Raw genomic sequence first — 13,767 nt, 5'->3', positions numbered from 1 at the left:
ACGGTTTCGCCCTGGTCCATGAAGTCTCAGCTCTCAAATGAAGTGACTCAATTCGAGCATTCTAAGCAATGTTTTACACATGGAGAGCACATTTTTCTGAAGTTAAGGCCGTTTTTGTTAAAACATCGATTGAAACCTTACCTTCTTGGAATATGGTGAACACCGAGCACTTGAATGTGATCTCTTGTTTCCAAAACTCAAAGTGCAGGATAAAACAGTCAAAATCAGTCTCATTCTGAATACTGACGGAGCTGTTTTTTGCAAGTCACACCTTCTATCAGCATGACCAGTATTCATAGCAGTTGCTGATTTACCGCCCTTTGAGCGCCAGCGTTTTCAGAACATATCAATGGGGGCTTTGTATATCGGAGCTGAACATCCAAACTTCAACGATGTTTTTGATTTTTTGCAAAAAGAATTGCGCTCACCAGATACCGTCGACTTTCAGGAAAGCTGCCTGACTGTAAATTACGCGCCTCTAATTTTGATAGCGGACCTGATTGGAAAGGCAAAGATCTTTAATATCAAACAATGTTATGGTTATTACCGATGTACATTGTGCACGCAAAGAGAATTTCATGTTGATAGGGCTCATCGTTACCCTAATGACAAAGTTATCAATCTGAGGCCACTCAATTCGCAATCTTGAAGGCCCTGGAGAATGGAAGCCAAGAGCGCTTGAAAAAAAAGAATGGCCGCAAATCGGATTTTGAAATGGAAACTCGGGGTGTCAAGGGAAGAAGATCCATTTTCTCATTGATACCTCACCAGCCCTTGACATCCCCTACTGATGTAATGCATCAGCTTTTTCTATGTGTTTGCAAAGATCTTTTCCTCTACTATTACGAAAGATTGCGAAAAGAAAAAAATAGAACTGGGCCTTATCGTTTCCAAAACAGAAGCGTCAAAAGAATCCCTCGAAAAATACGGCCGTTGAAGGACATTGCAACCTTGAAAGCGAAAGACTTCAAAGCTTATCTCTTGTATTTGGCGCCCATTGTGTTCCCTGACTTCGTTTTTGGTGAAGACCGAAACAGTGATATTGAGGACCTGAATAATGAAAGTAACAACGAGGCAGATATGTGCAACAGCCTTTTGAACGGGTTTTGCCTGAGCACGAGTGAAAAAACTGATCAATTTGAGTCCATAAACTTTTACCAACTAAGTCATCTAGGATGGCAAGCTAAAAACATTGGACCACTGTTTCCTTCATCTGCTTCAATGTTTGAATCCGCAAACCATCGTGTAATTTTTCCACTAACTGGAAAAGTTAATCATTGCCAGCTGTTAGTAACGCGATATCGAAAAACTGAAGGTTGAAAATGACTGTCTGGCGACGTTTGTGCATTCTGATAAAAAAAAAGTTTGACGAGACGTTAAGCATGAAAGAAACCGAAACTTCGCGGTCATCTGCTTCCGTCAATCCCAATTGCCAAATCTTTGGTCGCTTGCACAAAAAAATTTATCTTATGTCAACAGTTTACAGCACGGCAATAAAACAGACCAGTTTGTAGCCATCAAAATAGACGACGTCGTTTTGTGATTGGAGAACAATAGGTTTTTATGAGAACGACAACAGAAGAGGAATCTGTCTGAAAATTTACAAAATTTTACGACGACTGAGACTTTTAAGAGAAAGAGGTTCGAAAAGTAATGCTATCTTTGGGTACATCGCTCAGGAAACTGGAAAACCCATTCATGTTCTGTTGTCCACCATCGCTTAAGTTTTTCCGATAAAAATACAAGAAACTCTTTATTTTGTTACAATGTTGCAGCATTTCGAACATGATTAAGCTTCCACCTTGCTGTAAACTCAAATTGAGATAGGAACTAATATATTTGTATCTTATTTGTTAAATTTTATGACTAGAGTACACAGCTGTTAGTTTAGCTGTTCTCCACTAACACTTTGTCTTTCGGTAGATTTTGTTCAAGTATAATTTTATCTTTATTCTCTATTCGAATATAATAAGCGAAGGTCGAACTTTAAAGATTTTTCGAATAATCGATTTTGAAGTTTAGTATTTTCTGACGGGTCAAATAGTTGTCCAAATTGAACCAAAATTTCTGTAAGTAGAATGTAGAAAAGATTTGACCAAAATTTTTTAAGAAGAATGAAGACTTTTCACAGCTTACCTATGAAAAAAGTTCGTATTTCAGACGTAATTTAGCGCAAAATGATAAGGATCAATTCCAAAAATAAGTATTTTTTACCGGACCAAGGAGTTGTTCAAATCAAACAAGCTTGGTATGAAGGATGTCCAGTGTATTTACAGTGTAAAACAAAGATTTTGGGTGTCGCTTCCCCAGGAAAAAAAGTTAGGTTCTCATACGGAAATTTGCGAATAACGCAAATTTCCGTATGAAAAACTAACTTTGAGTTGGTTGAAAGACTATGAGTTAGTTTTTCATACGAAAATTTGTTCATACTATTTTCGGAGTATCTACTATTCAATTAGATTGTAATAAACCGGCAATTTTTGCTTGGGGTCAATACTTGAAAAAATGGTACATTAGAAAAGTTCGGAAACGCAAAAAATTCGTCGGTTTTTTATGTAAAATCTCTTGTTATTTCTCAACTATTGGGTCTAGGCGGTTCAAAGTGATACATCAATCGTGTGACGGGCTAACGTTGGCCATGATGTAAAGAAATTCAAGACTAGTGATATTAAGTTTTGCAATTACGTCACATCTTTCTCTAAAGTCGTTTCGTACTTCAAAAATATGTGACCTTCTGGATCAAGGAGTTGTTCAATGTTGCCCGAAATGTATTCGTAGTATCTCTTATCCATAGGGATTGTAAGTGTCAAGAACTTTTGGCTTAGCTCCTTTAGTTAAATTTTGGTGGGGGAAAAATTTCCAAAAAAAATCGATATTGTAATATGCTGTTTATTAATTGTGCCTTGTTTCTTTGTGCTTTTGTGATGTTTAGATGTTTATAGAATCCTGACCTATCCGGGATTCCTTTAGATGTTAAAAATTGTCGTATAAGAGCCTCGGCTTTTTCTGGGGCTGCAAGAAAAATTCTCAATTTTTCTTGTGGTCTTGGACAGTAAAGAGAGCTCACGAAATAGACACTCAAATCAATTTATGGAAAAACTTATGATGGACCCATGAAAAGACCTTCCTCGACTGTGTTGTTTATGTAAAGGCTAATTATGGACCCCTGAAAAGACCTTAGCTCGACTTTGTTGCTTATTATAAAAGGCTAATGATGGACCCATGAAAAGACCTTAGCCCGACTTTGTTGCTTATGAAATGACTAATAATGGACCCATGAAAAGACCTTAACTTGACCCATGAGAAGACCTTAACTCGACTTTCTAGGATATGAAAAAACTTCAGCTCGACCCATGAAAAGACCTTGCTCGACTCTTATCTGTTATGAAAAGACTATAGCTCGACCCATGATAAGACTGAAGCTGGAATTTTACTAGGAACCTCGACCGTGTAATTTTAGTCAATATTGCACCCCCCCCCCCCACTAGACTTTTAAAGTTTTTTCATAAGTCGAGGTCTAGACCTGGGTCAGGCCAAAAACGATCAAGCGAAAAATTGCATTAAAGAGATCACCAGGACAAGAATAATAGCTACAAATTTTGATTGAATTATTTAATAATTTTGCTACCAATTTGTTTTAATTCTGTTTTAATAATTGCTACAAAAGTGTGCCACGAAAACACCAAAACCACTGATTTCTCGAATCAGAACCTCATCCAATTACTAAAAACTAAGAGCGCGCAAAACCACACTTTATAACCAATTATAATTGCAGAAAACCTAGCGAAATCTACATCAGAAGAAAAAAGTAGCCATTAAGTTACGCGTCAGCAACAGATAAGCATAAAATGGAAGTACCTTAGGGGGGAATACGTTCCAGACACCATCAGATGCGACTACCAGGAACTTATGTCTGTTGAGGTCTAGTTTGAAGTGCAACACATCCGGTGTAGGGGACACAATGTACTCCCGCTTTTCTTCATTCCAGCTCCAGAGGTCACCTAAAAGACATCATCTTAACGGTTTCTGTTCACCTAAATAACTTTCACCAGCGAAAAGCAATAGACATAATAACATTGTTCAGATCGAATTGACAAAATAGTTAGCCGTGAAAACAATTATCCATAGTAAATAATCATAACGAAATCATTTTAAGGAAACGGCCAACATCAGCTCAACACACGTGGGCGGCCCACACAAACACCTCTTCAATTTAAGATGCAGTGAAGTTAGAGGTGAAAACTATCTTACTACAAAATCAATATTGATTCAAAATCACCACATTTTACATATTGATTGCGATTTTCATATCTATGTTGTTCATCATTCTGCTCCTTCTCTCTCTCTCTCTCCTTCGCTCTTGATGCTTTATAGTTTTGACTACTGTCAGGATTTATATATGAATTAACTTGCCGCCCCAAAGTAGGCTGTAAAACTTTTTACGCGGGGGGGGGGGGGGGGGGAGCTTTCTTTGAATTGAAAAATGTAACGACATTAATACTAGTTCACACTAAACAAGGGGAACAAAAGACACTCAAACTATAAGCATAAATGACGATTTCAATTTTCATATACGGGAAAAGAAATTCCAAAGTTGTCAATTAAACCGATGTTCAAAGCTTTCTGCCTTCAATTCTACGATTGTTGTGCATAATTCTTGCAAAAAGTTATTATCCTTGTTTATAACCTCTGCAATAGAAATTCATTCAACAATTCTGTGTTTGCAAAATTCGCACGGTGCATCATGCGCCCCAAGCTGCCGCCTTACCAAGGGCTCTGGAGACTGATAGAAATGGCACGTTGGTGTATCGACTGTTGTTTCTGGTAGCGACCTGTCCAGGGAAACTAGGTCTCCGCCAGACCACTCTAGTGACACCTTTCTTCACTTCCACGGTTCCTCCTGCCAATTTGATCCTTGCGCGCTCTTGCATGTATTGAGGCTGGTGATCTTGTGTGAGCTAAACACAATTCCATTGTTCGGTGAAATTTGTTCTCGATTTTTTTTAAATAGCAAATGCTACACTAATTGACTAAATGCTAATATGACACCGTACTAATTGAAAATCTAGTTCTTAAAATCGCACTGGTCCAAAAGCGGATTGAAAATACTCGTTGATTAAAGTTATAATGCTTATATGACAAACACGATATAACAGGGAATTATGACATTGTTATTTTTGGAATCATTGAGCTTGTAAGGGAAAATTAAGACGAGAGAAAAAAACCACTACCAACTTCCCGTGGCAGTACTCAAATCCGAGAAGCAGCTTTCTGAGCTTGTCATGTAAAAACTCAAACAGAAGCCAAAAATAACATCTGGGAAGACCTTTTTGAGCTGCATTACGGAATACGCTGATAAAGGGAAAAACATATTGCACTCATTCAAATCACCCACATGTTTTCCACAAAGGGACAAACGACCTAAATCACAAACTTCGTATGACATCAGTAAATACTTTTCGTTGGTTTTGAACCTCTTAACAATCCTAATGTTTAGAAGCTAACCTAGCTTAAAGGTTTAAACTAACCATATTAGCATGCAGGGGCTCATCAGGAGTCGGATTGTCTTTCTTCTCAGCCAACACAACAGATGAGTCGCCAACATGAGCAACAAAAACATCTGATCCTTTGATCACAACAACACTCGCTGTGCAGCCAGAAGTACTGACATAGCCCGATTCCGTCATAGGCCATTTTTCTACAACGTAATACTCCTTTCAGGAAAATCTGAAGATTTGATTTCGGAAAAACTTTTTCATTCTACTATTCGAATATAGAATATTGGGGTCTTTACCATTATAGCCCCCCATGAAATTATAGCCCTCATTATGAATTACCATGATTGGGGTGGTCATCTTACCACTAAGCTGAGGGGGGGGGGGGTGGGGCTATAATGGGAAATACCCGAATATTAAATGCACAATGAATGCCTCAAAATTTGTTTCAAAGACCCAAGGTTCAAAAATACAGAATATAATTCCATTCAATACCCATGGAAGCAGTAGCAGAAACGAATTCAAAGCATTGTTCTCGGTCAACATATCATGAATCCAAATCATTAGGACAGAAAAAACCCTTTCATGTTAAAATCTTGTCGTTGAGATTTTGTAAATTCACTTCATGTTCTACCATACATTGACTGTTTAAGTCGCTATCTGCGTATGGCAATTAACGAAGAAAAACCGATACAAACTAAAATTCCAGAAAGCCAGTTTCTAACAACTATGCTGTGCAAAGCACTTCTCTAGCTAGTAATAGCCTTTTCTATCAACTCCGGACCTCTGAGTACATGGAGTCACAGGTACAATTAACAAAAGCAAACGTTCCATCAAACATTAAAAGCAACCGAAGCCCCTCAAACTACTGTGAAGCTAATTGTCCTTCACTTCAAACTTAGATCCTTGAAATAAACGACGGGTCTTTCCCATTATAGCCCCCCCCCCCTTATGGTATAATTACCATGATTGAGGGGGGGTTATCTGGCCACTAACCTGGGGGGGGGGGGGACCCCAAACTACTAAATTGACTAACATGTAGATAAAGCAAAGAAAATAGTTGCGTTACCTCTATGCGGCCACATTGATTCGTGCGTCTCCAAAAACACATCACTGATGGTCTTGCAAACTTTTTCAGGACTCTCTGAATAAAACATTGGTCGTCGTTTCAAATTAGTCCAAAATCTGTTTCGTGCGAACAAAGCAGCTTCTTTTCCTCCATGACCGTCAAACACAGCAAAAAACGCAATTGTATTGCCATTCTTATCTTTTTCATATCTTAAGTCGACAAAATCCTCCATGTATCTGCGACACCCTTGCTGCGCATCTGCGCAAACACGTAAGCAAGCTACAGTTCTGCCCATTACCTACCTGAAACATTTCAGCACAACAATCCAAACCTACACTACGGGCAAATATAGAAGCAATTCTTTGTCAACAGATACTTTTCCAGATCTTTGTCTTCTGCAATCCAAAACTTAGCGGGCGTATACTAGTATATTAGTTGTAGTAGTTCAGGTTTCCAAGCAGTAGTAATAACAGTAGTTCCTGCAAGCACAAGGCTCGTGGGTTTGCACCAGTCAGCTGTACAGAGAGGAAAAGGGTGAATTGACTCTGGAATCATGTGCTCGAGATGCCATGGAACATCCACGGATCTATCCAGGGAGGAAGTGAAGATCATGGGTGAGTGCGTGCCTTCTATTTTTCAAAATTCAAATGCTTAATTAAAAAATGCCCCTCCCCAACACTAGGTTAGTTTTGGCAGGTCCGGGGGCCCTCCAACCACTAAGTCTTCATAAAGCATTTCAAATTGTTCAAATCTATCAAGAAACCGAAAATATTATACAAACATCAGCTGAAAATAAAAAAAAACAAAAGACGGACAGCATTAGAAAACAAACAACTAATGGCGAAAGTAGATTAGTCAACTAACATCCTCCCTTCTTCAACCGCAGCTGCCATTGAAGCATCAACAATTTCGCGCCACTTTAGTGTCCTTAAGCCTCGAATGCAGAGGATGGAACTTCTTAGAAGAGCAAAGCTGATTTTTGTGATTAAATAGATATGATACAGGTACAAACTAATTTGTTAAATTAAAATTAATTATGATAATTAACACAAACGTTTTGGAACTTTTTCATTGCCGGTTAAAACTGTTACACAAACTGTTCAAGGATAAAATAAATATGTATTGACATTTGTGTGAGACCACAAAATAATACAATTCAAGGAACTATCTTAATTTCATCGAAATTTTTTTTCATTTACACAATATTTAGCCTATTTATAACTCATATTTACAGCTGTTATCAATTACTTTAAAATTTTCCTAATCCGGATTTTTCAATTTTGACAATGTTTCCGTATTTCCAGGGTATGCTAGAAGGCACCTCTCGAAGTGCTTTCTATTGGTACTGCGAGAGCTAGGACAGTGGCCAAACCTTGAAAGTTAAAACACATTTGCTTAGTAAAATTAGGTTTGATATTAAACGTCGAGTTAAGAAACTACCTGTTAATGAGAGAGAGGGTTTAGGCCTCTGTGTCGTTCACACCACTCATTGAAGGGTAGAGTGGATCACTTTCTGACCTGTGTTGCCATAGTTGCAGAGCAGAGCCCAGGAAGAGGAGCTAACCTCTGAGTAGCAATTTTTGAAGTAATTCCAGCAAAATTTTGTTAAAAACTGTTTATCTTATGTTCTCGTCTGACAATTGCATCTAAAATTTTTGGACGTTGATTTTTTATATGTCTTTACCGTCATTTATGACAAAATTCCATCAAGCCTAGTATGGTTTTCGGAAAGATGGCTCTTGCGTCAATCAACTCTTGTTTTACTTATAATCTAACTATAAATCAATTCATTAGAGAGAACATTTTAACATAATTCAAACCAACTACGCGAAAGCGTTTGACAATGTCAATAATGGTATTTTTTAACAAAACCAATCAATCTTGGAGTTCGCTGGAAAAACATCAAATTGAGAGTAAAAAGGTAAATTAAGAAATGCCCCTCCCCAACAACGGGTGAATATTGAATGGTCCGGAGACCTCCCAACACTACGTCTTCTTAAAACGTTTCATATTGTTCGAATCTCTCAAGAAACTGAAAATATTATACAAACATCAGCTGAAAATAATCAAACAAAAGACTGGCAACATTAGAAAACAAACAACTAGTGGCGAAAGTAGATTGGTCAAATAACATCCTCCCTTCTTCAACCGCAGCTCCCATTGAAGCATCAACAATTTCGCGCCACTTTAGTGTCCTTAAGCCTCGAATGCAGAGGATGGAACTCCTTAGAGGAGCAAAGCTGCTTTTTGTCATTAGATAGATATGATAGAGGTACAAATTAATTTGTCAAATTAAAATTAATTATGATAATAAACACAAACGTTTTTGAACGTTTCATTGCCTGTTAAAACTGTTACACAAAATGTTCAAGGATATATAATAAGTATGTATTTTCATTTGTGTGATGCCACCAAGTAAAAAAATTCAAGGAACTATCTTAATTTAATCGAAATTTTTCCATCTATACATTGTTTAGCCTATTTACAACTTAGATATACAGCTGTTATCAATTTCTTAAAAACGTTCCCAATCCGGATTTTTCAATTATTGACAATGTGTCCGTATTTCTAGGGTATGATAGAAGGAACCTCTCAAATCTCCTCTTAATGGTACTGCGAGAGCTGCGACAGTGGCCAAACCTTGAAAGTTAATAATCATTTGCTTAGTAGAAGTAGGTTTGATATTAAACGTCTAGTTAAGAAACTACCTGTTTATGAGAGAGAAAGAGATAAAAGAGTTTAGGCCTTTGTGTTGTTCACACCCCTAATTGAGGGGTAGACTGGATCATTTTCTGACCTGTGTTGCCATAGTTGCAGAGCAGAGCCCAGGAAGAGGAGCTAACCTCTGAGTAGCAGTTTTTGAATTAATTCCAACAATTCCATTAATTCCAGGCTAAATTGACTCGTGCGTCTCCAAAAACACATCACTGATGGTCTTGCAAACTTTTTCAGGGCTCTCTGAATAAAACAATGGTCGTCGTTTCAAATTAGTCCAAAATCTGTTTCGTGCGAACAAAGCAGCTTCTTTTCCTCCATGACCGTCAAACACAGCAAAAAACGCAATTGTATTGCCATTCTTATCTTTTTCATATCTTAAGTCGACAAAATCCTCCATGTATCTGCGACACCCTTGCTGCGCATCTGCGCAAACACGTAAGCAAGCTACAGTTCTGCCCATTACCTACCTGAAACATTTCAGCACAACAATCCAAACCTACACTACGGGCAAATATAGAAGCAATTCTTTGTCAACAGATACTTTTCCAGATCTTTGTCTTCTGCAATCCAAAACTTAGCGGGCGTATACTAGTATATTAGTTGTAGTAGTTCAGGTTTCCAAGCAGTAGTAATAACAGTAGTTCCTGCAAGCACAAGGCTCGTGGGTTTGCACCAGTCAGCTGTACAGAGAGGAAAAGGGTGAATTGACTCTGGAATCATGTGCTCGAGATGCCATGGAACATCCACGGATCTATCCAGGGAGGAAGTGAAGATCATGGGTGAGTGCGTGCCTTCTATTTTTCAAAATTCAAATGCTTAATTAAAAAATGCCCCTCCCCAACACTAGGTTAGTTTTGGCAGGTCCGGGGGCCCTCCAACCACTAAGTCTTCATAAAGCATTTCAAATTGTTCAAATCTATCAAGAAACCGAAAATATTATACAAACATCAGCTGAAAATAAAAAAAACAGAAGACGGACAGCATTAGAAAACAAACAACTAATGGCGAAAGTAGATTAGTCAACTAACATCCTCCCTTCTTCAACCGCAGCTGCCATTGAAGCATCAACAATTTCGCGCCACTTTAGTGTCCTTAAGCCTCGAATGCAGAGGATGCAACTTCATAGAAGAGCAAAGCTAATTTTTGTGATTAAATAGATATGATACAGGTACAAACTAATTTGTTAAATTAAAATTAATTATGATAATTAACACAAACGTTTTGGAACTTTTTCATTGCCGGTTAAAACTGTTACACAAACTGTTCAAGGATATATAATAAGTATGTATTTTCATTTGTGTGAGACCACAAAATAATACAATTCAACGAAATGTCTTAATTTCATCGAAATTTTTTTAATTTATACAATATTTAGCCTGTTTACAACTCATATTTACAGCTGTTATCAATTACTTTAAAATTTTCCTAATCCGGATTTTTCAATTTTGACAATGTTTCCGTATTTCCAGGGTATGCTAGAAGGCACCTCTCAAAGTGCTTTCTATTGGTACTGCGAGAGCTAGGACAGTGGCAAAACCTTGAAAGTTAAAACATATTTGCTTAGTAAAATTAGGTTTGATATTAAACGTCTAGTTAAGAAACTACCTGTTAATGAGAGAGAGGGTTTAGGCCTCTGTGTCGTTCACACCACTCATTGAGGGGTAGAGTGGATCACTTTCTGACCTGTGTTGCCATAGTTGCAGAGCAGAGCCCAGGAAGATGAGCTAACCTCTGAGTAGCAATTTTTGAAGTAATTCCAGCAAAATTTTGTTAAAAACTGTTTATCTTATGTTCTCGTCTGACAATTGCATCTAAAATTTTTAAACATTGATTATCTCTTCACCGTCATCTGTGACTACTATTTCATCAAGCCCAGTATGGTTTTCGAAAGGAAGCTCTTGCGTCAATCAACTCTTGTTTTAATTAAAATATAACCATAAATTAATTCAATCAAGAATTTTGACATAATTCATACCAACCTTGCAAAAACGTTTGACAATGTCAATAATGGTATTTTAAACAAAACTATTCAGTCTTGGTGTTCGCTGGAAGAACATCAATTTGAGAGTAAAAAAGTAAATTAAAAAATGCCCCTCCCCAACACCGGGTGAATATTGAATGGTCCGGGGCCCTCCCAGCACTACGTCTTCATAAAACGTTTCATATTGCCCAAATCTATCAATAAAGTGAAAGTAGTAAGCAAACATCAACTGAAATTTGTAAAATAAAAGACGGGCAGCTTTAGAAAACAAACAACTGATGGCGCAAGTAGATTGGTCAGCTAACATCCTCCCTTCTTCAACTACAGCTCCCATTGAAGCATCAACAAATGTTCGGCACTTTAGTAACCTTAAGCCTCGAATGCAGAGGATGGAACGCCTTATAAGAGCAAAGCTGATTTTTGTCATTAGATAGATATGATAGAGGTACAAACTAATTTGTCAAATTAAAAGTATATATGATATTTAAACAAACTCTTTGGAACTTTTCATTGCCGGTTAAAACTGTTACACAAACTGTTAAATGATAAAATAAATGTGTTTTTACAATTGTGTGAGGCCACAATTCAAATAATTCAAGGAATTCACTTAATTGAATCGAAAACTTGTTCATTTATACAAAATTTAGTCTATTTAAAATTCATATTTACAGCGGTTATGATTTTCTTTAAAACAGTCCTAATACGGATTTTTCAATTTTTACAATGTATGCTAGAAGGCACCTCTCGAATTATTTTTTATTGGTAGTGCGAGAGTTTCGACAGTGGCCAAATTCTGAAGGTTAAATTACATTTGCTTAGTAAAATTAGGTTTGATATTAAACGTCTAATTAATAAACTACCTGTTAATGAGAAAGAGAGAGATAGAGTCTAGGCCTCTGTGTTTTCACACTTTTCCTTGAGTGGTAGAGTGGATAACGTTCTGAACTGTGTTGCGACAGTTGCAGAGCAGGGCTCAGGAACAAGAGTTAACCTCTGAATAGCAATTGTTGAAGTAATTCCAGCAATTTTGCTTCAAGTATTGTTCATCTTATGTTCTTTACTGACAATTGAATCTAAATTTTTTAAACTTGGATTTTTTATGTTTTTTTCGTCATTTCAATATGGAATCAAAATTTCATCAAGCCCAGTATGGAAAATGGCTCTTGCGTCGTTCAACTCTCGTTTTACTTAATATCTATCTATAAATCAGTTCATTCAAGAGAAAACTCTGGCATAATTCAAACGAACTATACAAAAACGTTTGGCAATGTCGATAGCTGACAGCCTTCCTTCTTCAACACAGCTCTTATCGAAGTGTCAACAACTTTGCACTGCCTAAGCGTCCATGACCGGGGATGCAGAGGATGGAACTCCTCAGGAGAGCAAAGTTGATTTATTTTTAGATATGATAAGATATCAGCCTAGCTGTCCTCTTTTGGCGCAGAGAGCATTGACGCCAGTTGTTTCAGCGCTTTTGAAGCTGATGGGCCAGCTCCACCACTGCATGCAGAGACAACCGACAAATGTTGCTTTCTCAATCTCAGGTATTCTTTGTTCACATTTCTTCTTTTTAAAAGATTCATGGTACTGATAGGCTTCGCTACCGCTTCCAAGGCAATTTTTGCCAGCGAGTTAAAAATGTTCACATCAAAATAGGTTTTGTTAAACCTCGATTCCCAAAGACCGTTGGCCCTGATATCTATATCTGTTCTTGCATCACAATCAGATGTCCTTGATTTAAGAGCAAAGGTTTCCCTATGCAACAGTTGAAGATGAGGTTCGACATTGACGTCACGACAGACATCATTTAACAAGTTCATAAAGGAGTTTCGAAGTTCATTATGTCTCGTGTGCGTGCATCCTCCTTTCGTACAGTGGAAAACATGTACCGCAGTGAACTTTTTTTGCATGAGCATAATGATGGCATCTTCACTGGGTCCAAGCCACGGCAAAGGGCAATGCCATAACGAAACTTGCTTTTCGTTAGGTCAAGGAGATATCGCCTCAACAGCATAGCGTTCAACCAGCCCGATGTTTATTTTCACTAACTAAGTCAAACTATCAAATAACAGCAATTTTTCCTAATCCTTAAGACGAAAAGAATCAAAATTCACGGTCATTTTTCTGAAAGCGTAAACGTAACAAGTGGAATTCAGCAGTCAACTCTCTTGGCATCTCTCTTGTTTGCAATCGATGTCAGCAATTTACCAGAAATTTGCTGAGCTGTTATTCCTCTCCTCTCTGCAGACAATTCTAAATTCATGTCAGTTTAAAAGTCATCTGATTTGTCAAATGAACTTACTTGGGTGATAAAATGGACTGAACAGCACAAATTCCCCTTAATAAATAGAAAATACTCTTATAATTCAAGGTCTAATTCCCTGCATCATTTTAGTTTTTCCGAAACCTTGTTCGAAAAAGTTTAAGGGTTTAGGGATTTAAGTATCAAGTGATCCTAAATGGCAAATCCCCACAAAAAATCTGCGAAATTAGCGCTTGGAGTT

At 37.5% G+C, this 13,767-nt stretch overlaps 1 protein-coding gene across 1 annotated transcript in view; it reads right to left on the bottom strand.

Annotated features, from left to right (window-relative positions):
* LOC142341442 (uncharacterized) overlaps window positions 1-6,885 on the bottom strand; it is a 57,798-nt gene extending 50,913 nt beyond the window's left edge. Inside the window, exons 1-4 of the mRNA XM_075392384.1 lie at window positions 6,565-6,885; window positions 5,529-5,698; window positions 4,769-4,958; window positions 3,859-4,001 (exon numbers count right to left, since the gene is read on the bottom strand). Coding sequence (XP_075248499.1) covers window positions 3,859-4,001; window positions 4,769-4,958; window positions 5,529-5,698; window positions 6,565-6,859 — 798 coding nt within the window. The 5' untranslated portion in view covers window positions 6,860-6,885. The remainder of the gene's footprint in view (window positions 1-3,858; window positions 4,002-4,768; window positions 4,959-5,528; window positions 5,699-6,564) is intronic.
* Window positions 6,886-13,767: the final 6,882 nt, after the last annotated feature.

This window comes from Convolutriloba macropyga, chromosome 6 (genome assembly GCF_964194025.1).
Source record: "Convolutriloba macropyga chromosome 6, txConMacr16.3, whole genome shotgun sequence".
Lineage (NCBI taxonomy): Eukaryota > Metazoa > Xenacoelomorpha > Acoela > Convolutidae > Convolutriloba > Convolutriloba macropyga.
The sequence above is the reverse complement of the archived record's forward strand: the minus strand, read 5'-3'. Positions and strand labels throughout refer to the sequence as shown.